The sequence below is a fragment of the Sciurus vulgaris genome (assembly GCF_902686455.1).
Source record: "Sciurus vulgaris genome assembly, chromosome: 4".
NCBI lineage: Eukaryota > Metazoa > Chordata > Mammalia > Rodentia > Sciuridae > Sciurus > Sciurus vulgaris.
This window is the reverse complement of record NC_136464.1, coordinates 2991910-3019489: the sequence shown is the minus strand read 5'-3', so window position 1 is coordinate 3019489 and position 27580 is coordinate 2991910. Positions and strand designations below refer to the sequence as shown.

Below are 27580 nucleotides of genomic sequence, written 5' to 3'. Positions count from 1 at the left end.
AATTTTTTTCCTTTTCTTATTTCTTTTTTCTTGTCTTATTGTGCTAGCTAGGAACCTTGGTATATGGAGGGGAAGTAATAACAACATGCATCTTCTCTTTTTCTCTTCAACAATAGAAACATTGCAGTAAATATCTTGTTCCTTAATCTTTACCAGGACAAATTCTTCCACTTATGATCTGCTAAGTTGTTGTTGATGATAATAATAATAATAATAATAACAACAACAACAGGATTTGGAACTAAGTGCGGACTGTATTTGTATCTATTAAGATAATAATTTAAAAAAATAACAGAATGAATCAAACAACATGGCCCTATGTAAATTATGATTTTTAATTAAAATTTAAAAAAGATAATAATTTCTTTTTTTTCCTCCCTCGATCAGAAAATGTAGTCATTTTTCTATTAAATGATCCAAGTGTTCTTTCATATAGGGTCTTTTCAACCTGTAGAAACAGGTAGCTTCCAGGTCTCTTATTCTTCTAGATGAAGTTCATAATTGCTTTCTCTATTTCTATGAGGAATGTCACTGGGATTTTAATTGGAATTGCACTGAATCTATATAGCGCCTTTGGTAGAATGATCATTTTGACAATATTAATTCTGTCTATCCATGAACATGGGAGATCTTTCCATCTTCTAAGGTTTTCTTCAATTTCTTTCTTTAGTGTTCTGTAGTTTTCATTGTAGAGATTTTTCACCCCTTTTGTTAGATTGATTCCCAAGTTTTTTTTTTTTTTTTTTTTTTTTTGAGGCTATTGTGAATGGAGCGGTTTTCCTAATTTCTCTTTCAGAGGATTCATCACTTATGAATAGAAATGCATTAAATTTATGCATGTTGATTTTATATCCGGCTACTTTGCTGAATTCATTTATTAGTTCTAGAAGTTTTCTAGTGGAGTTTTTGGATTACCTAAATATAGAATCATGTCATCAGCAAATAGTGACAGCTCAAGTTCTTCTTTTTCTATTTGTATCCTTTTAATTTTTTTGGTCTGTCTAATTGCTCTGGCCAGTGTTTCAAGGATGATGTTGAATAGAAGTGGTGAAAGAGGGCATCCCTATGTTGTTCCAGTTTTTAGAGGGAATGCTTTCAGTTTTTCTCTGTTTAGAATGATGCAGGCCATGGACTTAGCACAGATAAGACTTCACAATGTTGAGGTATGTTCCTATTATCCCTATTTTTTCTAGTGTTTTAAGCGTGAAGGGGTACTGTATTTCATCAAATGCTTTCTCAGCATCTATTGAAGTAATCATATGATTCTTAACTTTAAATCTATTGATGTGATGAATTATGTTTAATGATTTCCGGATCATCTGGAAGAATAAGAGACCTCAAATAGCCAAAACAATCCTGAGCAGAAAAAGTGAAACAGGAGGTATCACAATACCAGACCTTAAACTATACTACAGAGCAAAAGTAACAAAAATGGCATGGTATAGGGACCAAACTAGACAGACAGACCAATGGTACAGAATAGAAGACACAGAGACAAACTCACATAAATACAGTTACCTCATACTAGACAAAGGAGCCAAAAACATACAATGGAGAAAAGATAGCCTGTTCAACAAATGGTGCTGGGAAAACTGGAAATCCACATGCAGTAAAATGAAATTAAACCTCTATCTCTCCTCAAGTCAAAAATGGATCAAGAACTTAGGAATCATGGGGGGAAGGGAAAAAATAACAGAATGAATCAAACAACATTACTGTATGTGGATTTATGATTACACAAATGGTATGCCTTTGCGCCATGTACAAACAGAGAGGCAACATGTATCCCATTGTTACAATAAAATAAAAAAAAAAAAAAAAAAAAAAAAAAAAAAAACTTAGGAATCAGACCAGAGACCCTGTACTAAATAGAAGACAAAGTAGGCCTGAATCTTCATCATGTTGGCTTAGGATCAGACTTCCTCAACAAGAGTTCAACATTTCTAGTAATTAGAGAAATGCAAATTAAAACAACTCTAAGATTTCATCTTACTCCAATTAGAATGGATATTATCAAGAACACAAACAATAATAGATGTGAGTGTGGAGGCAGGAAAAAAGGCACACTTTTACATTGCTGGTGGAGTTGCAAATTGATCCATCCACTCTGGAAAGCAGTGTGGAGAATCCTCAGAAAACTTGGAATGGATCCCTTTTGACCCAGTTATCCCACTCCTTAGTTTATACCCAAAGGACTTAAAATTAGCATACTACAGTAACACAGCCATATCAATGTTTATAGCAGCTCAATTCACAATAGTTAGATTGTGAAACCAACCTAGATGCCCTTCAGCAGATGAATGGATAAAGAAACTGTGGTATATATACACAATGGGATATTATTCAGCCATAAAGAAAAATAATATTATGGCATTTGCAGATAAATGGATGGAATTGGAGAATATCATGCTAAGTGAAATAAACCAATCCCAAAAAACCTAAGGCCAAATGTTTTCCCTGATAAGTGGATGATGATATATAATGGGGGTGGAGTGGGGGGGTGAGAGAAAACTGGAGGAACTTTATATTACATAGAGGGAAATGAGATGGGGGGGTATGAAAAATGGCAGAACGAGACAGACATCATTACCCTATGTATATGTATGATTACACAAATGGTGTGACTCTACATTGTGTACAACCATAGAAACAAAAAGATGTACCCCATTTGTGTACAATGAATCAAAATGCAGTCTGTAAAAATGAAAAAATAATTAAAAAAAAAAACAGGTAGCTTTTCGATTACCTTCCTGGTTTCTTATATTATTGTTCTGCCTATGTTTTCTGCTAGTACCAATTTTGGAAACTACATTTCCTAGGTTGGGGGACAAGCCCCACAGCATTGGTCCTCCTAGCTCTAAGCCTAGCGTAGCTGCCTATGTGCTCACACGGCTGCATGTTTCTGCACATCCCAAAGTGTGCCGGCATCTACTGTTAACAATGAGAGGCTTATTGAGTCAAACTATTATTCCTCCATGGATACTCAATCCTTTTCCCCTAGCAGCACTACAGAATTTTTTCTTTGATCTTCATGCCCAGGACTCTCTGTGATTCTTCAGACATGCAAAAAGGTACAGAGAACAATATAAATAACCCTCACAAACCATCACATAACCTAAGAGTAAACATTTCAAATCTAATTGAACACCCTCTGTATCCTAAGTCCTACTCCCAGGAGAAATAACCTCCTTATTACGAGCTTGTTATTTACCATTCTCATAAACCTTTCTACTCTTTAGTAGATAGGTATAACCATTTTCCATTTTAAAAGTTGTACTAAATGGTATTGAATAATACACACACACACATATAAATGCATTGGGGTAACATATATAAAGTTGTAGCTAAATGGTATCATTTTATGTAAACTTTATATACCCCAATGCAGTTATCCATTCCCCTAAAAATGGACATTTGTTTCTTGCTTTTTCCTGAGCAAACAGTGCCATGACAAATTTTGTGTATATATTTCTTTAGGCATCTATTAGGGTATATAACTAGGACTGCATCTTCTAGATCACCAAGAAGATTCACTGTCACCTTTCCTTGATAGGTGCTCTATAAAGTCACTGTGACAATTTATATTTTTTCCAAGGAAGTGAGCAGATCCTGTAACTCCACAGCCTCCCTCACACTTATCACCCAATATTTTTATTTTTTGCCAATTTGATGGTTTTAATTTGCAAGCTCTTAAATTACTAGTGAGGTTGAACATCTATTTATATTCATAGGCTATTTTAGGTTTCCTCTTCTCTCAACTGCCAGTGTGTCTACTTTGCCTATTTATCTGTTGGACTCTAATCTGCATGTTTATTCAAGACACTCATCTTTTTATTTTGTGCAATGCAGATGCCTTTCCTGCTTTGTGACCTCTTCTTCAGTAGCAATGTGGAAATTTTGGTATGCAATGTGTCCTAATGTATGTAGTTATACTCTACATTTTCTACTCAAATTTTAAGTTTTTTTTTCTTTTCCTTTGGTGCATTTAGGTTTGTTAACCCTCCCCACACCTTATAGAATTGAATTTTGTGTGAGATAAAAATCTAATTTTATTTTTCCTCACATATGTGGTCCTAATACAGTTTATAGTGTAACTTTATCATTCTCAATTGATTTGTAATGCCTTCAAACTACCATATATGAGTGTTTAAAGATCTCAATTTTATTTCATTGGTCCGTCTTTCTGTCTCTGAACCAATAACATTATACTAATTAACAAAGCTTTGTGATATATCTTGATATCTGGTAGTTAATCTTAGTCACCCTGTTCTTGTACTTCAAAATAGTTAAGCTACATGCTTTTCTCCAATTCTGGAATGTTCTCAGTCATTTTCTTTTCAATCTCTTCCATTCTCTAGATTCCTTCCTTTTGGGTTTCCTATAAACATCCCCATTCTGTACCTTGCATTCCTAATTATGCTTTCATAACCCATCCCCTGACTGTGATTTTCCCAGATCTACCTTCTAATGTACTAATGCTGTCTGAAACTGTGTCTGAGGTTTGTTGTTTTTTTTTTTAATTTTAACTTCCATGACCATTTCATTCACTTTTAGGAATTTGTTTTAATCTTCTAGTTCTTCTTTCATATTGCCTTCCTTAATTATGGTTCTCTTTCTTCTTTAATAATCTTTTTAAAAAATTAACATAGTGAGTTTCAGATCCTTCTATTATTTCAGGATATTGGAGATTTGGGTTCTCCTGTTTGCCTTACTTCCTAACTCCACCCATTACAGCTTATGCTTATGTGGCTTATACTTTTCATTGTTATCCTCAGTGGAAGTTATCTTGAATCATGTATGTACTGGATGGTGGAAGGGTGTCTATAGGATAATTCTGTACTTGTCTTAAGCAAGCCAATGGTCTGGATTTATTTTTATGTTAATGCTTTGACTTTTGGTTCCTATACTATTAAGACATAATAAACTTGGAACCTGCATCCATGCATGGCTTGATATTTTAATTTCCAATTCCCTTATAAGGTACAGTCATATCTTCAACTTCCTTAACTTTATGCAAGGGTTCAAATTCTAGCTACCACACCTTTTAGAACAATATTACATCTCTCTTTGGATACTGGAATTCTAAATCCCAGACCCTGGGTCCACTGTAGCCCCTACCCTCACAATGGCCAAGAACCTACAATTGCTACCAAGGAATGTGTTTATACCTACTTCACTGATTTTGTCTTTGCTCCTCATTTACTACATGGTTAACTATGCATTTAGTTTTTCAAGAGTTTACCCTGCATCTCTGTAGCAGGAGACAGGCCCAGCTGCATCAGTTCACTCTGTTCATAGAAGTCTACACTGAATTTTGTGTGTTTTCTTCTAGACACCTGAAGCCCCTTAAAACCTTTAGAACTCCGAAATGACCTCAATAATACAGGCCATTTTTAAGTAGTTTTCTGATACCCAAATTCCAGAGAAAATATTTAATGCCAGATCCTGTCTGAAGCAAGACTGAAGATTCATCAGTGGCCTATTCAAACTCATCTGGCTTTGGGCCTCATTTCTGACAGCAGTGACACAGCCGAATGCTCTGTGGCCAGCTTATTCTCTCAGCTTGAATACATCATCCTGGGTCTTCACCACAGGCCTCTCGTTTGCCTGGGGATGAAGCCTGGAGAGACCATGACATGCTGCCTCTCTTCTCCTGGTGCTGAAGCCTGGAGAGACCATGACATGCTGCCTCTCTTCTCAGTGGGTGAGGTGGGCTGCGGCACCAGCAGAATGAGCCAGGGAAGCTGGCATGAGAGAGCCTGAGCCTGCCCTCCTGGGGGCCATGGGCTTGCCGGCCCACCGCTCCGCCCCAAGGACCACATCCTTCTTGTCTGTAACCCGGTGGGGTGCGGCTAAAGAACTCAAGGCCCAGGGCACAAGTTGGTTCTTGCATGATGATCAATGCAATTCCTGCTGCTCCCTCCATGGCTATTCCTACTCTCAGGGCGTAGGAGTAAAGGGCTGCCAAGAACGAGCTATTGCTGAAACAGACATGAAGAGTGAGCCACTGCCTATCGATCTTCCCAATCTATGTCAGAATGCTACGTGTCATCCCTGGCCTGCATCCCAGGCTGACACTCAGCCTGCTGCAGAAGGCACAGGCAGCAGTTCTCTGCAGCACAGGAGGAAGGCAGCCATCCAGAGTCTGGAGAGGTCTGTTTCAGGGTGGCACTTGTGGATGATACAGATGTAGGAAGCAACCACCAGTACTTTACAGACATGTAAATGAAATGAACCCAAATATTTGAAGGTCACTCATTTGGAGATAAAGAAAGGTACAAAGAAAAAAAAGTAATTATTCAGAATTAGAATAATCGTACTTTTGTTCCTCTTGCTGTCCCTACAGTGGAAAATTGAACGACAATGGGTTTGTCTAAACACCTCCCTTCCCTGCCCTCTATTTCTCCTTCTGCACTACCCTCCTTTCTGCACACAGACACCCCACAAACACACACCACACACATGCAGGTGCAGACATGCATGCATGCAGGCACGCACACACACACACACACACACACACAGTTGTCAGCAATGGAGTTCAGTGTCAGATAGTGAATGATAAACAGTACAGAGCCCTTAGTATTTGCACTTAAATGAAAAGGGGAGGTTTGCTAACACTAACGAATAGGCTGGGCAGAGTAAGGAGCTCCACAATGCCTAGAATCATCAGGCTTTGCTTGCTGACCTTTACAGGGCAATTTACCACCAGGGTCATAAAACCCATAATCCCAGATTCAGGACAGCAAAGGAACACAGAGGTAGGCCAGCTACAGCCTTGTCTGCATGACTTGTAACTGGCTAGACTCTGCCTGCATTTCCAAACGCTGAGCTGCTGCACTGAGGACCTGAGCCCCGAGGTTGGATAACAAGACCTACAGGCCCATGTTGGAACAGCAATCTCTTCTTTACCCTAGGAGAATCTGTCAGTTCATCAGTTGACTAGCTCAGGCAGGTAAGGTTCAATCAGAAAAGAGGGGCCGGCCCACTCAATGAAGGGAATTTAGCATAGGATTTGACCATACTAGTGCTGGAATTGATGAGAGGCCACACAGGGGAGGTGATCCAACCCACGCTTTGCCTTAGGAGGAAGCTTCCATAGTTCCAGAGGTGGGGAGGAAAAGGGAGGAGGCAGTGGGATCACAGGGCCCAGTGAGCATGCACCAGTACGAGACCTGGAGAGAGGGCTGAGGGGAGAGGGAGAGGGAGAGGGAGAGGGAGAGGGAGAGGGAGAGGGAGAAAGGACCAGATTCCCTGTCCCTCCCCAGGCACCAGTGCCTGCCCGGGCCTCACATGGGCCGGATCAACCCAGAATTCAGAGGCTAGAGGGTCCCCTCCACTCAGAAATGGGCGGAGAAGTGGGGAAGGACAATAAAATGGGGGAAACCGCTGAGAAAAAATAGCAGGTGACCAATAAAATCTGAGGGTGCACCCCAAAGGAGGCCAGCACTAAGGTGCTGTGGAGCACCAGAGACCAAATGCCATTTGGCAAACATGGAGCTAGGAAAGCACTGCCTCTGCTCTACACACACCCAACTCCTTTCTTTCTGGTCTTCTTCCTTGTAAGTCCCCTCTCCTTCTTGGGGATCTTCTTTGGATTATTTTGGAGGGCCCTAGCAGCATTGTTGTGTTTTGTTTAATTGGTCTGAATTTGTAGAGAACAGCATCATTTCCAGAGCCAAGCTGCCCCCAGAGAGGAAGCCTAGTACCCAGCAACAATCCACTTTAGGGCCATTTGAGAAGGAAGGGAAGTGTGCTGGTCAGGGCCTCATGCGCACCCCTTCTGCATGTGCAGCCAAGGCAGTGAGGACTGTGAGAGCAGGCAGCCAGGGGCAGGGCAGAGCACCCACGTGCAGGGTAGAGCATCCACTTGCACTAATCGTCAGAACATGAGCAGGGAGGTGCAGGGCTGAAAGGAGATGTTCCTAAATAATGTCTACCCTGAGTTGAACCCTGACAGCAATTACTGCAAGACAGGGACTCCTGAAATGGAAACAATGAACTGTGAGCTGGACTGGATCAAACAGAAGACACGGAAATGCAAAGTTGGAAAATGAGTATGTGAAGGTCTCCAGAAAAAGTGTTCGCATATGAGAAATAACTCAGTGATAAGAACTAATAAACAGAAGGGCCACAGGAGCTCAGGTGCCAAGCCCAGACAGTGATATTGAAAATTCAAGCAGAACCCACAAGATCAGCGGCTGTGCCAGTAAGTTCAAAAACACACCCAAGGATCAGGGTGCCAAGGAGCTTTCAGGGAAGCTCCCCCAAATAAGCTGACAGTCACAGGCAAGCCTCCTGTTAGGAATTCCTTGGACTTTGATCCACGGTAGCTGTTCTGAGTCACCTTGGAAACAAGAAGCTGGGAGAGGGATAAGCTCATGGGCAAGTGGGCAGGAAACTGTGAAGGGAACCTCAAGGTTGATAGAGTCTTCTGGAATTTGGAATTGTTGCCCATTGGTGACTTATTGTTAAGTACTACTCCCTGGGATCTTGCATTTCTAAAAATACTATTTGCTTTTTATTTAACACTGAACCTTTGATGTTTTAGAATATAAAAATAGTAAGTCTTATTATTTTAAAAGCTTAGGAAAGAAACTAGCCATATTATTAGAAAAAGAAGATATATGCAGCTATAGTCTGTTCAAATATCAAGAGGTGTGACTTTTCAAACTCACATTTCAATCTTTATTTACATAAGACTTTTAGAAATAGTGGGTGTAAATATTAAAACGCCCAAGCCTGGGTGAAATTTTATTGAGAATAACTACAAATAAAAGGAAACTGATTTTTTAAAGTCATGTTTCTGAAATTTAGATGAAAAGAATATTCAGCATTAACCAAAAATGATATTTACATATCAATGTAGTTTTTCTGCTCATAGACTCATTTCCTATGAAACTAACAGAGGCAAGCTCAGGGAATTACAAAGGAAGGAAAAACCTTAATCAAACAGGTACTGTTGTTCTAACAGGATATTAGCCAAAATGATCCAATCAGTTGCTTGAGCTAAAATTTTTTTCTTTGAGCCATTCATGCCAGAATACAACCTCTGAGAGCATTAGGAATTCACATTACATTCCAAGTGTTTGCCTCCAACAGATGGGGGATTTGAAAGATACATTCCATGGAAATGGGAGGCAGCAAGGAGGGGTCCTAGGCAGTCACTAGCACACAGGTGACTCAGCCACAATGGGGTCATGTTTCTCAGAGTCAGTATTTTTTATTTGCATTCCAGGTATATTTGGCAGCTATATGAAATCAACCTAAATGCTAAATTCAAATTGCTAGATGTTTAATTTCACCACAATTCAGAATTATGCCATAGAATGCAACATAATGTGAAAAAATTTCCAAAATGTACAAAAAGTAGCAAAGTACACCTTGAAGGAGTGAGTTTACATCAAACTTTGTTCTCATATTTGTCTAATGACTTAAGATAATCAGAGGTTCACATGAATGACAGCTGTCATGGTGTTGGGTGTTCACTTAGAACAGCATCGGTGTGTCTCCTCTGTAAAACACAGCCTGCAACATGTCAATTGAAAATCTCTATAACTTAATCTCTCACACATCAAAAACAGAGCAATATACTTCTCTGAAGATCTTTAGGGGGCAATCTCAGAAACACACACACACACACACACACTCTCTCTCTCTCTCTCTCTCTCTCTCTCTCTCTCTCTCTCTCTCTCTCTCCTGGTTTCTGTGTGGAATTTAAATACGATTCTATTTTATTACAATATTAAGATTTCAGATTTAAAATAAAAAAACCCAAGAATTATAGAGGTTATCAAAAACATATTAACTTGTTCTTAGAGTAAGTTCAAAATTAATAACAAAGGTATTATTATGCTAATATATACTTTATGATATTCTGCCCCATAGAGGAGACTGAGAATTGACTCTGGCAGTTTTTGACCTCCCTTTACTTTGAATTTATGGTGTGAACACTGTGTTTCCTTCTGAAATCTATGACTTATGTAAAGTTTATGAAACATGCAAGAAAAACTTAAAAAGAAAAGAATAATGTTGATTCCTATTTGGGTAATTAAATAATATGGTCAAGACACTTTCTAGATGTCATTATAGGACTCTATCTTAGCCAATTAGAGTGGGCTCTTCCCTTCCTAGAAACTGCTATTTAGAAGATTTTAAATGAATTTATAATTTCTATTTCTGATCTGAAGCTGGAAACAAATTAGTCTGCACCCCAATAGAATGCTAAGAAAAGCTCAAATCAACTGTTACCTTTATTTACCTCCCTCACTCCTCAGACCCGGGGCTGCAGGTTTTACTTTGTTTTATGGATCTAATATTTAAGAAGTCTATCTCTTATGTCACAGGAGGTTAGTGAACTTACAGACTCCCCCGCGATACATCTTGGGCAAGGCTGGGCTGAGCTCCTTCCTCCATTTTGAGGAATCTATTTAACAAATCACAGGCACAGATGGATCAGAACAATGATTATTTACAATTTTTATTAAAATATTTAAATGGGTTCGCAATTGGTTCGGTGGCAATGGGAACCTACCACTGAGCGTTGCCTGCCCTGTCCACCTCCTGGCTGCAGTGCAGAGGGGCAGCCTCTTGATGGAGGGCCCTGGTCCTCTGTGCTCCAGGATGCCAGGGTGCATGTGCTCTCCTGGTGGCAGCCACGCTCCTGCCCAATGGCTTCTGACCTCCTGCATGCCCGTTTCTGAAACAAACAGAACTTCACTTGAGATGGCCTCATAAAGCACACAACACTCTAATTGAATTTGCTTTCAGAAAACTTCAGCTCCATATACAGACCCCTGTGGAGCTGGAAAACTTTATAGGACATTTGAGGAGATGACTTTAAATTTTACCTGCTCAAGAATAACAACCATCAATTACGTTTAACCTCATTATTTCTAGCATTGTCTGATAGTTACTTAGCCTCATAGATTTAAAATAGTCATTTTAAACAATTTTGGCCGAAACTCTTGTAATAAACTATTGTGACTGGTTTATTGAAAATGTGCAAAAACCTATAAATTTTGTTCAAGAAACTAGTTATATGCTTCAACACATTTTGTTTAGTATTAAGTTACGTACTTTCTTAACACAATATGAATAATTCACATGTGAATAACTCTCCGTCTTACTGGCACTGAAGAGCAAATTAATTTTATTGATTTCAAAATCCGCACACACAGTCCATAATGGGTAACCTCAGGGAAAGACAGCATTTGGTTTTTGCTTCCACATAAACTAAAGAAAGTAATTACAAAAGAAATCTCCCAATGCTAATGAAAACAGTATTCCGTCCCCGTGTCCCAGACTTGATGCATTTCCAGGGTTAGGGTGTTTCCAAGGGCATAGCATTCCAGAGGGGAGGACCTCTGGGTGGTCACCCAGTCCCCCTAGGGAGCCGTGCTGGTCACTCTGGAGGCCTGCTGCTGGACACTTCTCAGGTGCAGTCTGCTGGTGTCACCCCAGTATCGAGTCGCTTGCAAACCACTGTCTTTGCCAAATCTGATTTTCACCAATGTGGTTTATTATCTATAGCATTTTTATTTAATACAAATATATTACTTAATATGAATGAATAATCACTTCTTGCACTTAATGGATTTATTCAACAGAGAAAACTTATATCATGGGTTTAAAGTGCTAATTTCACCATTTTCTAATACTCTGTTGAAAAAATACTCAAGGACTGAAATTGAAGCTACTGAACTCTAAATCACCTACATAAGTCCTTGGCACAGGCAGACCGTGCCTCCCAAGAGGTGGAGAGGACATGGCAGCTGCCTAGCTCCCTGACCTCCCCACAGTCCGCACTAAAAGGACATGAAAAAGGACAGGGGAGAAGTGAATTCTGCACCCAGCACACCCAAGGCAAAACCTGATGATAAGGAGTGCCCGAACCTGAACAGGACCCTGGCGCCAACCCCAGGGGTGCTCCCTGGTGCTGTCAGCCCACACCCTGTGACAGGGTCAGCGGGCAGAGGAGGAGCTTGGGCCTGACCTGAATTTAGAAGGGCCATCCACAAGGGTGAAAAATAGGGCGGCTACTGCAGACTGGCTTAGATACAAATAATCACTAGAAAATACGATCCAAAGTTTTAAAATCTCGATTGAAGAGTAGAGAATATGCATCTCACAGAGAAACAGAAAATGTAGCAAAGTATACATGACTATGAAATATTATGATAGGGTTGCAAGCACATGTCAGTCACAGCAATACATACGAACGGCCTTGGGGCTAGAACGTAGCTCAGTAGTCAAGTGCTCGCCTGGCATGCTTAAGACCCTGTTCAGTCCCCAGTACTGCATCAAAAAAATGTCTACAGTGTGGGTGCACTTACATATATGTGTGCGTATGTGTGTGTGTACACACATATAAATACGTAAACACACACACACACACACACACACGTAAAACATAGTGGGCTAACTCATCTATTTCATGGCAAAGGCTCCTCCTTTGGCTTTCAGAACAAGACCCAACGACACGCTGCCTCCACGGGCACACCTGGGATGCAGTGATGCTGAAAGGCCAAAAATGAAGAGATGGACAAAGTCTCGGCAAGGCACCCAGGAGCAGCAGCAGCCCACTCTCAATGCTGAAGGCCACAATTCAGGTGAAGATCTGACACTCAGGGACATCTGTAAACTGAGTAACCACCCACCACCCTATGAAGCGAGACTACAGAGAAGAAGGCCCACAGACACACCACAGGAGGTTCAGCACGCCCTTCTCATGCAAGAGGCACCATGCAGACAAGAGAACAGAACTAACACAACCACCAGCAACAAATCAGCAGCCGACAGAATGTCCAGACACACTCCGCCAAGGTCGACCCTGGGGACTCAGGTGGAGCTTCACCTGAGAGTGCACGTTCTTCCAGGAACATACAGCAGTCCCAACAACCCAGCAACAGCGTCCTAAAGGCAGGAACACCGCACCCAGCACCTCTGGTCACAGGGAATGTGCTGATTTTTAACTAAAACAGCTGGGAAATCTGAAGTCCTATGACTGACTCATGTGAAAGAGGGAATGTACACTGAAAAGCACAGAATTAAGCAATCACAATGAAAACATTACAGAGCAGAATCTGTAAGACGCATGTAAAGCAATAAGCAGAAAAATTCACTGCACTAATAGTGAATTTTTTTATCAGGAAAAATGAGGAATGAAAAATGAATGAGTTAAGCATTCCCAAGTTATAAAAACTAAAAAGAGAACAAGAAAGTAAACCAAAGGAAAACTCGAGGAAGGAAATAGTCAAGACAAAAGCTTCAATTAATGAGGTAGAGAACAGAAAAACAATGTATCTAATGAATAAATCTAGATCCTGGTTTGGGAAGTGAATAAAATAGACAAACCACTAGCTAACTGACCAAGAAGGCGGACACACAAATACTGAAACCAAAAAATGCCACGGGAAAAACATCCAACCAAACAGAAGTTCTAAAAGCATAAGAGACAACTTTGCAGACCTCACTGCAAATACATTCAAAATGCAGATGAAGTGGATAACTTCCTAAGGAAATCCAGAAGACCGAAACAGACCCCAGTAGAGTTCGAAGCTGGAACAGACCATTTCCATGGAAGAAACAGACAGCCAGGAAGCAACCACAAGAAGAAGCAGGACCAGGGGCTGTCTCCAGTGCCTCCGGTGCTCTGAGGAGGAAGGGAAACGCCCTGCCCTGGCTGTGACGCTGGCAGCCAGACTGAAATAGGGGGAAAAGCTACAGACCAACACCGCTCCTGAACACTGGTACAAAAGAACCGGACAGAACACTAGGAGTCAGAATCTAGCATCTCTTCAAGAAAAGCAGACGCCATGACCAAGGAGAACTTCCTTCAGAATGCGAAGACAGGTTCACTGTCAGGAAGCCCATTAGCATCACTGACATTAGCACACATAGTACAGCTGAGGAAGACACAAGGTGGCCATCACCATGGAGGCTTAAAACCCTTTGACAGAGTTGAAATCTGAAACAAGGTGGCTTGAGGGCTACACTTGCTCTCCCTTTTTTTTTTTTTTTTTTTTTTTTTTTGGTGGGGAGGTACTGGGGATTGAGCTCAGGGTCACTCGACCACTGAGCCACAACCCCAGCCCTATTTCGTATTTTATTTAGAGACAGGGTCCCACTGAATTGCTTAGGGCCTTGCTTTTGCTGAAGCTGGCTTTGAACTCATGATCCTCCTGTCTCAGCCTCCTGAGCCACTGGGCGGACAGGTGTGCACCCCCACAACCAGATCTACTCTCTCTCTCCTTCCGGTACTGGGGATTGAACCCAGGAACTCTTAACCACCGAGCCATACCCCCAGCCCTTTAAAAACATTTTTTTTTTTTTTTTTAATGTTGAGATAGGGTCTTGCTAAGTTGCTTCGGGCCTCACTAAGTTGCTAAGGCTGGCTTTGATGTGCAATCCTCCTGCCTCAGATTCCTGAACTGCTGGGATTACAGGCAGGGGCTACCACACCTGGCTCCAGGGCTCTACTCTTAACCATGACAAAATATACACACCTTAATCTTAAACCAGTATCTCCTAAAATGGGGAAAGACTGGCAGCATTCCTACTAATGTTGAGGGAAAGGGAAAGAGGACCCTGTCCTCATGTCTATCCACTCTGTACCAGAGTCTGACCTGATATGAGAGAAGAGAAATCAGAGGCAGAGGAGTAAGTACTAAAACTATTTCTGTCTGTAAATGTCATCATAAAATACATCTAGAAATTCCAGAGAATCAATGATAAAACTAACTCAAATCAAATGAGAACTTACCAATATAAAATTAATATACAAAATCAATTCCTTTTGCCAAGCACAGTGATACATGCCTGTAATCCCAGTGACTTGGGAGGCTGAGGCAGGAGGATCTCAAGTTCGAGGCCAGCCTCAGCAAACTGGTGAGATCCTATCTCAAAATAAAAAATAAAAAAGGGCTAGGGATGTAGTTCAGTGGTAGAGCCCCTGGGTTCAATCCCCATTATCACAAAGAAAAAAAAAATTAAAAATCAATAGTTATCAGGGGCTGGGGATGTAGCTCAGTTGGTAGAGTGCTTGCATCTCAAGCACAAGGCCCTGGGTTCAATCCCCAGCACCGCAAAAAAAAAAAAAAAAAAAAAAAAAAAAAAAAAAAAAAAAAAGTTATCAAATAGAAAAAAATAAGCCATGAAAAAAATCCAGTTTAAAATAATTGCAGAAGACTAAATATTTGGCTGTAGAGCAGCGGACTAGAGGGAGGCTGCGTTCCTTGTCGCTCCACAATGCCGGATTCAAGCAGAGGATATCTGTTTCTCGGTGAGCAGTTTTTGCTGCTTATCGATCCCCTGCTCTTTACCCCATTTGTCTGCTGTGATGACCTGCAGTCTGCCAGCATATCGACGCCTTTTTTGAGAGCAGATTGCTCACTGTCAGGCGTCTATCATCCGCCATTTGCCTGCCTCTCGCCTGTCCATCGCCTGCCTTACCCCTATCCATCACCCAACGCTCGAGGTTCACCTACGGATTGTCCGACAGCTGCCAGCAGACTGACCGCAGACCGCCAGGAGAGAACCAGCTGCCTGCTGCTGCCTGGAAGTTCACTGTCACAGTACCTGCAGGTTTGATTACACGTGGCTGCTGCCATTTTGAGACAACAGCCAGGCCCTGTAGGACCCCTGGCCGGACCGACTGAGTCCCGTCTCCAGGATCCCTCGGCCCGACCGATCACTCCCTGCCTCTGGGGCCCTCACATCAACTGACTGCTCCCTGCCGCCAGGACCCCCAGACCAACTGACGGCGCCCTATCACCGGGAACCCAGACCGACTGATTGCACCTGGCCTCCTGGATCCCACAACCACACCAAACACACCCGACCTCCAGGACCACTGCCGGACCAACTGCATCCTGTCTCCAGGACCTCCAGCTGACCACGTCCACCCCTGAGCTGCAGCTCCCCATTTACCAACATATTTGAAAGCCAGAGCACCCATCTTGGATAATCCTGGAAGCCGTAGCTCCAATCTTCGGGTGGGGCAAATCCCATCCTGAGATGCCTGCTGGAGGCTTGAAGCTCATTGTCAGGTAGCTCTCATGCATCAGGCTACTGAACACTGGGAGGTTTCATTAGTTTATGACTGTTATACAGTAGATTTTATTTTTTCTCCTTTTTAAAAAATTTAAGTTTTTATTTCTTTATGTTTCTTGCTTTCTTTTCCTTCTGTTTACCTGTTCCCTCAGAGTCACTTTCTCCCTTATTTACATGCTAACATCCGATTTCTTTTGATTATACTCTCACCCTTTCTATTTTCTAGAACTTCTGAATATTCTTTTATTATCCCATTAACAGCCATATTCTTCATCCCTCTGCATCCTCTTTGTCCTCCATCAGAAACTGCAGACATTATTGTAAACCTGTTTGTTTTACCGAAGATAACATTTGACCTCATTTTGTTTATTATGGCAAATTTGTTATTGTCCCCATAGGGGCTATTTGGTCTAGGATTGCATAGTGTCTGAATTGGGCACTGCTAATATTGATCTCCCCTTAAAGAAAGGGTTTTGGAAACCTATAGGGCCACTATAAGCCTATAGGGGGAAATCCGCAATACCCCAGATCTGCACTGCTAGAGGGGAAGATACATGAACAGCATGAAAAAACAAGGGAAGAAAATGATCCAAACAAATCTAGATTCTATATTAATAGAATTCAATGACAGTATGTTAGAAGAAATGTCAGAAAAGGACTTCAGATTATACATGATTAAGATGATTCGCGAAGCAAAGGATGAGGTAAGAGAGCAAATGCAGGCAATGAATGATAATACCAATAAGCTGAAAGAGCACCTGCAGGAAGCAAAAGATCATTTCAACAAAGAGATAGAGATTCTCAAAAAAAAAAAAAAAAAAAAAAAACGGAAATCCTTGAATGAAGGAGACAATAAACCAAATAAAAAACTCAATGGAAAGCATCACCAACAGACTAGACCACTTGGAAGACAGAACCTCAGACAATGAAGACAAAATATTTCATCTTGAAAATAAAGTCACCCAAACAGAGAAGATGGTAAGAAATCATGAACAGAATCTCCAAGAACTATGGGACATCATGAAAAGAACAAATTTAAGAATTATTGGGATTGAGAAAGGCACAGAGATACAAACCAAAGGAATGAACGACCTATTCAATGAAATAATATCAGAAAATTTCCCAAACCTGAAGAATGAAATGGAAAATCAAATACAAGAGGCTTACAGAACACCAAATGCACAGAATCACAACAGATCCACACCAAGGCACATTATAATGAAAATGCCTAACATTCAAAATAAAGATAGGATTTTGAAGGCCGCGAGAGAAAAGCATCAGATTACATATAGGGGGAGACCAATATGGATACCAGCAGACTTCTCAACCCAGACTCTAAAAGCTAGAAGGGCCTGGAACAACATATTTCAAGCTCTGAAAGAACATGGTTGCCAACCAAGAATCCTATACCCAGCAAAACTAACCTTCAGATTTGAAGATGAAATAAAATCCTTCCATGATAAACAAAAGTTAAAAGAATTTACAAATAGAAAGCCTGCACTACAAAATGTTCTCAACAAAATATTGCATGAGGAGGAAATGAAAAACAACAATGGAGGTCAGCAAAGGGAGGAACTACCTTAGAGAAAAACAACTCAAAGGAGAAACCAAGGAAACTTAAAAACCAAAAATAAGCCAAATGACTGGGAATACAAATCATTTCTCAATAATAACCATGAACGTTAATGGCCTAAATCCTCAATCAAAAGACACAGACTGGCAGAATGGATTAAAAAGGAAAGACCCAACAATATGCTGCCTGCAAGAGACTCATCTCATAGAAAAGACATCCACAGACTAAAGGTGAAAGATGGGTAAAAACCTATCATGCACATGGACTCAGTAAAAAAGCGGGGGTTTCCATCCTTATAGCAGATAAAGTGGACGTCAAGCCAAAGTTAGTCAGAAGGGATAAAGAAGGACATTTCATACTGCTTACAGGAACCATAAATCAGGAAGACATAACGATAGTAAATATTTATGCCCCAAACAATGGTGCATCCCTGTACATCAAACAAATCCTTCTCAATTTCAAGAATCACATAGACCACAACACAATAATTCTGGGTGACTTTAACGCACCACTGTCACCACTAGATAGATCTTCCAAACAAAATCCCACCAAAGAAACCATAGAACTCAATAACACAATCAATAACCTAGACTTAATAGACATATATAGAATATTCCATCCATCAACGAGCGGATACACTTTCTTCTCAGCAGCACATGGAACCTTCTCGAAAATAGACCATATGTTATGCCACAAAGCAGCCCTTAGGAAATGCAAAAAAATAGAGATACTGCCTTGTGTTCTATCAGATCATAACGGACTGAGAGTAGAAATCAATGACAAAGTGAAAAAAAGGAAATTACTCCAACACTTGGAGACTAAATAATATGCTATTGAATGAAACATGGATAAAAAAAAAAACATCAGGGAGGAGATTAAAAAATTCTTAAGAGGTCAATGAGAATGATGATACAACATATCAAAATCTCTGGGACACTATGAAAGCTAGTAATAAGGGGAAAATTCATTGCCATGGAGCGCATTCCAGAAAGAATGAAAGTCAACAACTAAATGACCTAATGTTACAGCTCAAAGCCCTAGAAAAAGAAGAACAGAATAACAGCAAAAGTAGTAGAAGGCAGGAAATAATTAAAATCAGGGCTGAAATCAATGAAATTGAAACAAAAGAAACTATTCAAAAAAATTGACAAAACAAAAAGTTGGTTCTTTGAGAAAATAAACAAAATAGATAAACCCTTAGCCACACTAACAAAGAGGAGAGAGAGAAGACTCAAATTACTAAAACACATGATGCAAAAGGAAATATCACGACAGACACTACTGAGATACAGAACATAATGAGAAGCTACTTTGAAAATCTGTATTCCAACAAAATAGAAAGTACCGAAGACATTGACAGATTTCTAGAGATATATGCTCCTCCCAAACTGAACCAGGAGAACATACACGATTTAAACAGATCAATATCAAGCAATGTAATAGAAGAAGCCATTAAAAATCTACCATCCAAGAAAAGCCCAGGACCAGACAGATTCTCAGCCGAGTTCTACAAGACCTTCAAAGAAGAACTCATTCCAATACTTCTCAAAGTATTCCAGGAAATAGAAAAGGAGGGTACCCCTACCGAACTCATTCTATGAAGCTAATATCACCCTCATACCCAAACCAGGAAAAGACACATCAAGGAAAGAAATTTTAGACCAATATCCTTGATAAATATAGATGCAAAGATCCTTAACAAATATTGGCAAACCGTATCCAAAACCTATTAAGAAATTGTGCACCACGATCAAGTGGGGTTCATTCCTGGAATGCAAGGATGGTTCAACATTCGTAAATCAATAAACTTAATCCATCATATCAATAGACTTACAGATAAGAATCATATGGTTATTTCAATTGACACAGAAAAGCGTTTGACAAAATACAACACCGCTTCATGCTCAAAACACTAGAAAAAATAGGGATAGTAGGAACATACCTGAACATTGTAAAGGCTATTTATGCTAAGCCCATGGCCAACATCATTTCTTAATGGAGAAAAACTGAAACCATTCCCTTTAAAAACGGGAACAAGACAGGGATGTCCTCTTTCACCACTTCTATTCAACACTGTCCTCGAAACTCTAGCCAGAGCAATTAGGCAGACTAAAGAAAGTAAAGGGATACCAAGAGGAAAAGAGGAACTTAAGCTGTCACTATTGGCGGATGACATGATTCTATATTTAGAGGATCCAAAAACCTCCTCCAGAAAACTTCTAGACCTCATCAATGAATTCAGCAAAATAGCAGGCTATAAAATCAACACGCATAAATCTACAGCATTTTTATACGCAAGCGATGAAACAGCTGAAAGGGAAATGAGGAAAAGAACTCCATTTGCAATAGCCTCAAAAAAATAAAATACTTGGGTATCAATCTAACCAAAGAGGTAAAAGATCTCTACAATGAAAACTACAAAACACTGAAGAAAGAAATTAAGGAAGACCTTAGAAGATGGAAAGATCTTCCATGTTCTTGGATAGGCAGAATTAATATTGTCAAAATGGCCATGCTACCAAAAGTGCTATACAGATTCAATGCAATTCCAATTAAAATCCCAACGACGTACCTCACAGAAATAGAGCAAGCAATCATGAAATTCATCTGGAAGAATAAGAAACCCAGAATAGATAACACAATCCTTAGCAGGAAGAATGAAACAGGGGGTATCGCAATACCAGAACTTCAACTATACTACAAAGCCAATAGTAACAAAAACAGCATGGTATTGGCACCAAATAGACAGGTAGATCAATGGTACAGAATAGAGGACACGGACACAAACCCAAATAAATACAATTTTCTCATACTAGACAAAGGTGCCAAAAATATGCAATGGAGAAAAGATAGCCTCTTCAACAAATGGTGCTGGGAAACTGGAAATCCATATGCAACAGAATGAAACTAAACCCCTATCTCTCACCCTGCACAAAACTCAACTCACAATGGATCAAGGACCTTGAAATCAGACCAGAGACTCTGCAGATTATAGAAGAAAAAGTAGGTCCACATCTTCACCTTGTTGGCTTAGGATCAGACTTCCTTAACAGGACTCCCATAGCACAAGAAATAAAGCAAGAATCAATAACTGGGATAGATTCAAACTAAATAGCTTTCTCTCAGCAAAGGAAACTATCAGCAATGCGAAGAGAGAGCTACAGAGTGGGAGAATATCTTTGCCACTCATACTTCAGATAAAGCACTAATTTCCAGAATATATAACTCAAAAACTCTACACCAAGAATACAAATAACCCAATCAACAAATGGGCTAGGGAAATGAACAGACACTTCACAGAAGATCTACAAGCAATCAACAAACATATGAAAAAATGTTCATCATCTTTAGTAATAAGAGAAATACAAATCAAACTACCCTAAGATTACATCTCACCCCAATTAGAATGGCAATTATCAAGAATACAAGCAACACTTAGGTGTTGGAGAGGATGTGGGGAAAAAGGTACGCTCATACATTGCTGGTGGGACTGCAAATTAGTGCAGCCACTCTGGAAAGCAGTGTGGAGATTCCTTAGAAAACTTGGAATGGAACCTACCATTTGATCCAGCTATCCCACTCCTCCGCCTATACCCAAAGGACTTAAAATCAGCACACTACAGAGATACAGCCACATCAATGTTCATAGTGGCTCAATTCACAATAGGCCAGACTATGGAACCAACCTAGATGCCCTTCAATTGATGAATGGATAAAGAAACTGTGATATATATATATATACACACACACACACACACACAATGGAATATTACTCAGCTATAAAGAATAATAAAATTATGGCATTTGCAGGCAAATGGATGAAATTGGAGAATATCATGTTAAGTGAGATAAGCCAATCTCAAAAATCCAAAAGAGGAATGATCTCACTGATAAGCAGATGATGACACTTAATGGGGGGTGGGAGGGGGACAAGAATGGAGGAAGGAGGGACTGTATAGAGGGAAAAGACGAGGTGGGAGGGGTGGGGGAAGGAAAAAAATAACGGAATGAATCAAACATCATTACTCTATGCAAATATATGAATATGCAAATGGTATGCTGTTACTCCATGTACAAAGAGAAACAACATGTATCCCATTTGTTTACAATAAAAATAAATTTTAAAAAAAGACTAAATATTTAAAATAAATTTAATAAGGACTGCACAAAACATACATAGGAGAATTCAAAGCATTCTTGAAGTACACAAAAGAATATTTATGTGGGCAAATGAAATGACATTCTCCATTCTTGGATAGGATGACTTGGCATTACCAAGATGACAGTTATAAGTTAATTTAATGTAATACCAGTAAAACATCAATAAACTATTTCAGTTATACAAACTGATACTAATAGTCACACGGAAGAGCCAACATGCAGGTATAGCCAGAAGAACCCTAGAAAAACCAGCCCTGAAGAAGGAAGTATGCCAGGAAGACTAGATACACAGGTGGTGGTGGAACCTGCTCACACTCGAACACACAGACCAGCAGGACAGAGTGAGGGGTCCAGAAAGGAACCAGTGCATGTGACCGTGGGCATTTCAAACCACGGGGCTAAAGGTGGACTTGTTAACAAATGTATGGCACCAGGAACCTAGGTAGCCGTTTGGAAAAAGAAAAATTAGACCTGAGTCTCACACCGTACGTGAAAAATGACCCAGCTGGCCCGGGAACCTCAGCGTACGAGAGCTGGGCAGATGGAACGCAGCAGGCCCGAGAGGAAAACGTGCAGCAATGCCCGCTACATCTGGGCAGGAAAACTTTATAATTATGACCCCAAACCAAGAGGCAATGAAACAAAGATTGATAAATTTGACTACATAAAAATAAAAATTTCTACAAGACAAAACAAAACAAAAGAACCCTAAAAAAAGGGCTCAGTACCTGAAAAATTAGATGAAAATATTTGGAACATATACCACAAAAAAAGGGATAGATAAACCTAACATGAAAATCTGTTGAAAGCTGAGGGCAAAACCCCAAGAGAATAATGAAGAAAAGATAAAAGAGTTAAAAAAAAAAAAAAAAAAGATCAGAGTGGTCCTCACGTGTGAAAGCACGTTCGAACTCACCCGTGTTGACAGACATGCAGATGGAGACATCAAGACATCACCTGTCGGCCATCAGACTGACAATTTTACACGCGACCAGATCTCTCTTGGCAAGGTTCTGTCCGGCCAGTGGGAATGCAAACACAGTGAGGAAGGCCTGGCGACACCCGACAAAGCTGGGCACGCTCCAACCCCAGGCACCCACCTCCGGGCACCTGCCCTCAAGCCTATCTCCAGCGACGGGGAAGGGGCAGCCTGCTGAGACGCAGTGTGCGGGGAAGAGGCAGTGCCCTGTGCAGGAGAGGAGACAAAGTCTGGACACACAACAATGGGCCCTTCGCTATAAAAAGGAGGACATTTCTATGGACCAGTCTGCATGATTTCCAGAGCACACTGTTAAATTAAAGGGTCAAAGTGCAAAAGATAGTCTATAACGTGTTATCCTTCAAGTAAGCCATAGAAAAAAGACCCATGGCACTCACAACAAAAATAACTGAATAAATAAGTGGGAAGAAAGGACAAGAGTTCCTTAAGGCAAATTTTAATTAATGAATGTAAAAAAGAGGGAATTACAAAATTTTTATTAAGTAAATATGCAGTGATCATCATTTCAGATAAGATGTATCAACAGACGCAAAAAACTGGTAGGCAGAAGTTTTAAGGAGCAAGGGGGATATCTGCAATCTGTCTTCCCAAGATTTATACAAATCAAAAAAAGAAAACAGTAACATTACAGTGGCTAAAACACCTTAACCAAGTGACAAGGCTGATGCCACCAGCAATAAGACACACCGACATCGTGTGCCCACAAGCGGGACATACCAAGAAGGAAGGGCCTTGGCGGGGAGAGTTTGGTGGGAGCGCGCTTGCCTAGCACAAGCAAGGCCCTGGGTTCCACGCCCAGCAGCGCACACTCACACCACACAAGGCACAGCACCACTGCCACGGTGCTAATGCCCAAACACACCACCTGTGCCAACCCACGAGGAAACACTAGGCACCAAGCACCTGACCCACACTCAGGAAACCCAAAAGACTGATGCGGAGTCACAGGTCACAAGGGACAACTAAACGTGACATGGGACCTTGGGTTTGGCTCTGCTGAAAAGGGGCACAGTGGAAACCTGGAAGAGCTCAGCGACAGCACTGCACCAGGGTTAATTTCAAGGCTTGCGATCTTAATCTAGCTTGCGGGTTAGGTGAGGGGTACACTTGAACTTGGTACACTGTTCTTTGCGACCTGACAGTCTAAAACTATTTCAATATAAAAAGGTTTTTTTGTACTAGGGATTGATCCCAGGAGTGCTTAACCACTGAGCCACTTTCCCAGCCCTGTTTATTTTTTTATTTTGAGACAGGGCTTCACTAAGTTGTTGACGCTGGCTTTGAACTTGTGATCCTCCTGCTTCAGTCACCCAAGTCACTGGAATTAAAGGTGCCCACCATCACTTCTGGCAAAGTTTTTCAATAAAACAAAACAAAACTCTCATACTCCCAGAGTATGAATACCACACTCTGGAAATACTGATTTAAACCAAATTCCTTTCTCACAACTCCACCCATGATCCTTACTTTTCCCTCTTGGGCAACATAAAATAAACAGCAGCTCCTTTTGGACATAAGCATCCTCTCAGGTTTGCAGAAAGCACTCGGGCACTTCCGAGGCCTTCTCTCCACCCATGTGTCCCCTAGTCCCCTCTCCCCACTCCACTTTAGAGGTGCCTTCACAGACTTCCATCCTACATGCCCTTCGCAGTGCTGCTTCTAAATGGCCCACGTCCCACTTAAAATGAACCACGTGAAGCGCTCCAATGCCGTACAACCAGGGTAGTCCAGAATCCACATGCCAGGAGTTGGTACCTGGGTTCCAAGAAAACCCGTGCAGCCTAGCTGTCTCGACAGCCGCACCACGTGGCGGAGTCCACCGCAGGTTCACTTCCTCCACAGCAACCCTAGGCTCCTCGGTGGGAACCAACTCTCCCTCCCAGGGCCTGCTTCAGTCACTGTGGCCGTCTCTTCCCATTGATGAACTGCAGAGTTTCCCACACCACTCATTTAACTGAAGTTCCAGCTCACATTCCAGTGTATCAAAGTACGTCTACCAAATGTCTGTGGGACTTTTTTGTACAAAGCAACCTTCTTCTTCACCTAAGTCAGAAGAAAGTCTGAAGAAGGTAAGATCAGCGCCCTTAATATCTCAAGTTATTCAAGTTATGCTCCACCTTTGCAATGCAGAAAAGAAGCATGTCCTGTTAAAATCAGTTTGCTGTCAACTTTAAAAAATCTAGGCTGAAGGGAGGAAAAAACAGAAATTACTGAATGTTCTCAGAACATTTAAGCCCACGTGTTTTAAGGTCTTCCGCCAGCAGCCATAGTTGACAACGTCCCTCAGTAACCTCACACTTACTGAAAAGGAGGCAGAGGCAAACACAGAGACTAGAATCTATACTCCTGATTGAACTTAAGATTCTTCTGGAACTGTGTTTTACACCATCTCTGTGTGGTTAAAGGACCTGAAGGTCAGGAGACTTGTGATCCTCCAAGGTGATTGAACCAACATTCTTCAGGTGGCCGAAGGGGCTGGGAGCCCATATCCTGCGGTGGGAGAAAGGGAAGCCAGGCTCTGAGCGTCCAGGCTGGCAGGTGCTCCTCGGCAGATAATGAGGAGATTATGCCTTGGTGACCCTCAGTCAGCAGAGTGGATGAAATTACTCATATTTTCTGCCTATTTACTGGGATTATCGAGAACTGACCACATATGACATTTTACCAGTTTTTTCTTTATTAATTTATTATATACATGATATTGGAATTCATTTTGACATGATTAAACAAGCGTGGATGATAATTTGCTCCCGTTCTGTCCCCAGTACACCCCCTTCTGCTCCCTCTCCTCCCCACCCTCCTATTCCTTTTCTCTACTGATCTTTCTTCTGTTTATTTGTAGTTGTTTTCTGTTAGTGAATAATGGATAGACATGACGGTGAAACTCACTGTGGTATATTCACACATACACACAGGAAAGTCTGATCAGACTAACTCCACCATCCGTCCCTCTCCCCATCTCCCCTCCCTCCCCTCAGCCCCTTCCTCTACTCCATTGCTCTCTCTATTTTCATGGGATTTCCTCCTTCCCTCTTCTCCCCACCCCAGCCCCTTGTTTTGGTCTAGCTCCCAACACATATGATATTGATCTCTACACTTACTTGGCCAATGAACTACTAGTCAGTTATCATGGACTGGTCCAGACCAAAGAAAACTGAGTGCCATGGCCGCATGTCACTGTGGGACTGCCTGCGTGAAACGCTCCACTCTCTGCTCCTCCCGTCCAGAGAAGATCTGTCAGCCTGCATAAGGCAGATGAAGATTTACCACCAAGCTGAAAGACACTTGCACTGTATAAACAAAATTAAAACCCAGAATGTACACAAAGAACCCATTACTGAACACTAATTGAAGCAGATCAAGCACACAGCAGCCTCACAGCTGAAGCAGGAGCACAGTTCAGAAGGAGCAGCCTCTTCATAAGATGTGTAAGTCAAACAAGATTATGTATTCTGTGGCTTCAATGATGGAACCAAGTTGGCACAAGTTGTCTCAGAAGGACCAGATACCCTGCCCGAGGAAGTAGGACCACTTCATTGACATGAACTTTTCCCTTTATTGGAGGTGATGGGCCCACCTGAGATTAAGAAGGGAGGTGTCCAGGAGAGATGGAACTTCCATACTGAGGAGAGGAAGCTCTTGTAGAAACCAGTCTGTGGCATTTCCCTGTTGCTCCGGGGGAATGCACCAGACAACAGGCAGTTTGGCAAAAGACCAAGTGGCAGCCCCACCACTGGGGACTCAGCTATGCTGACCACCTCTAGAAGTCCCCCTCTCTGCTCCAGGCCTCTGGGGAATGGAGAGAGTAAAGTTGTGCAACCCTGGGAACTCTGCCACAGAAACGCACTGTGGACACACGTCAATCAGCACAGCAAGAAAATGACATATTCTTCATTCACATCAAACACCCCTGATTAAGCACACACACTTTATATGTGAGTTAAGTATATATACTATATATTAGAATACCATTGTAAATCATTAGATTTTAGTAATGCAAATGATGGGAAGTCCACAAGAAAAATATATTTTATATAAAAATAAACAAAATAAAAATAATTGAATCCTTCATCTTGAAAGTATTTTGAGAATTTTTATTGACTAATGGCCTTTTCCTGAAGATCATTTGTATTATAAACGTACGATACTGGTTGAGTCCTAGTTACAGGAAATAGTTTGCTGAGTTTGGTTTTCTTGAGTTGAGTTTCATTTTAATTCTACCATAATAAAGAAGTTTACTTTTGCTGGAGTTGCTGATATGGACGACCATCGGTCTGAATATAAAACAGGGAGTGCTGAATAGATCAAGATTAATAAGGCCCCACAGACTGCCATTTAGAAAGAACGCGTGGTTTCCATCAAGTAGATTCTTCCCAATGACATTTTCATTTGGAAAATGACCTTGCACTCTCAGAAGGGGTACTTTCTATAGCACATTGAAATCTGGCACAATGTCAAGCAGAGAGAGGGCAGAAGGTAGGATTCTCACACTCAGCTCCCAGGTCACCAGGGCAAGCTCGTGTCCCCGAGGGACCTGAACCTCTTGATGCTGTCTCACTGAGCCCTGGCCATTTTTAAGACTCCTTAAATCGTCATGCTAGGTCTTTCGGCCCACGCTCTTAACCAAGTCTAGCTCGGCAAAGAGCAGGCACCTTACGAGATGAGAGTCACAGAACGAGGTAAAGGAGCAGGCGAGCTAAATGCTGGGGAGATAGTGAACGAGAGCACAGGAAACCCGCCACATCTGCCTAAGGAAAGCGAAGACGAGCCCGTCCTGAGCTGCCACCAAGGTGCTC

The 27580-nt window shown here is 41.3% G+C and overlaps 1 protein-coding gene across 2 annotated transcripts in view; it reads right to left on the bottom strand.

Moving 5' to 3' along the window:
• Positions 1 to 27580, bottom strand: part of LOC306659721 (uncharacterized protein C10orf143) — a 44880-nt gene that overhangs the window by 4702 nt on the left and 12598 nt on the right. Inside the window, exons 2-3 of one of the 2 annotated variants that reach the window (XR_013763397.1) lie at positions 10532 to 10696; positions 10249 to 10423 (exon numbers count right to left, since the gene is read on the bottom strand). Coding sequence is in view for 1 of the 2 variants with exons in the window: in XM_079137441.1 (XP_078993567.1) it covers positions 10361 to 10423; positions 10532 to 10696 (228 nt within the window). In the remaining variant the exon portion in view is untranslated. The remainder of the gene's footprint in view (positions 1 to 10248; positions 10424 to 10531; positions 10697 to 27580) is intronic. The other variant, XM_079137441.1, reaches the window with a different exon arrangement.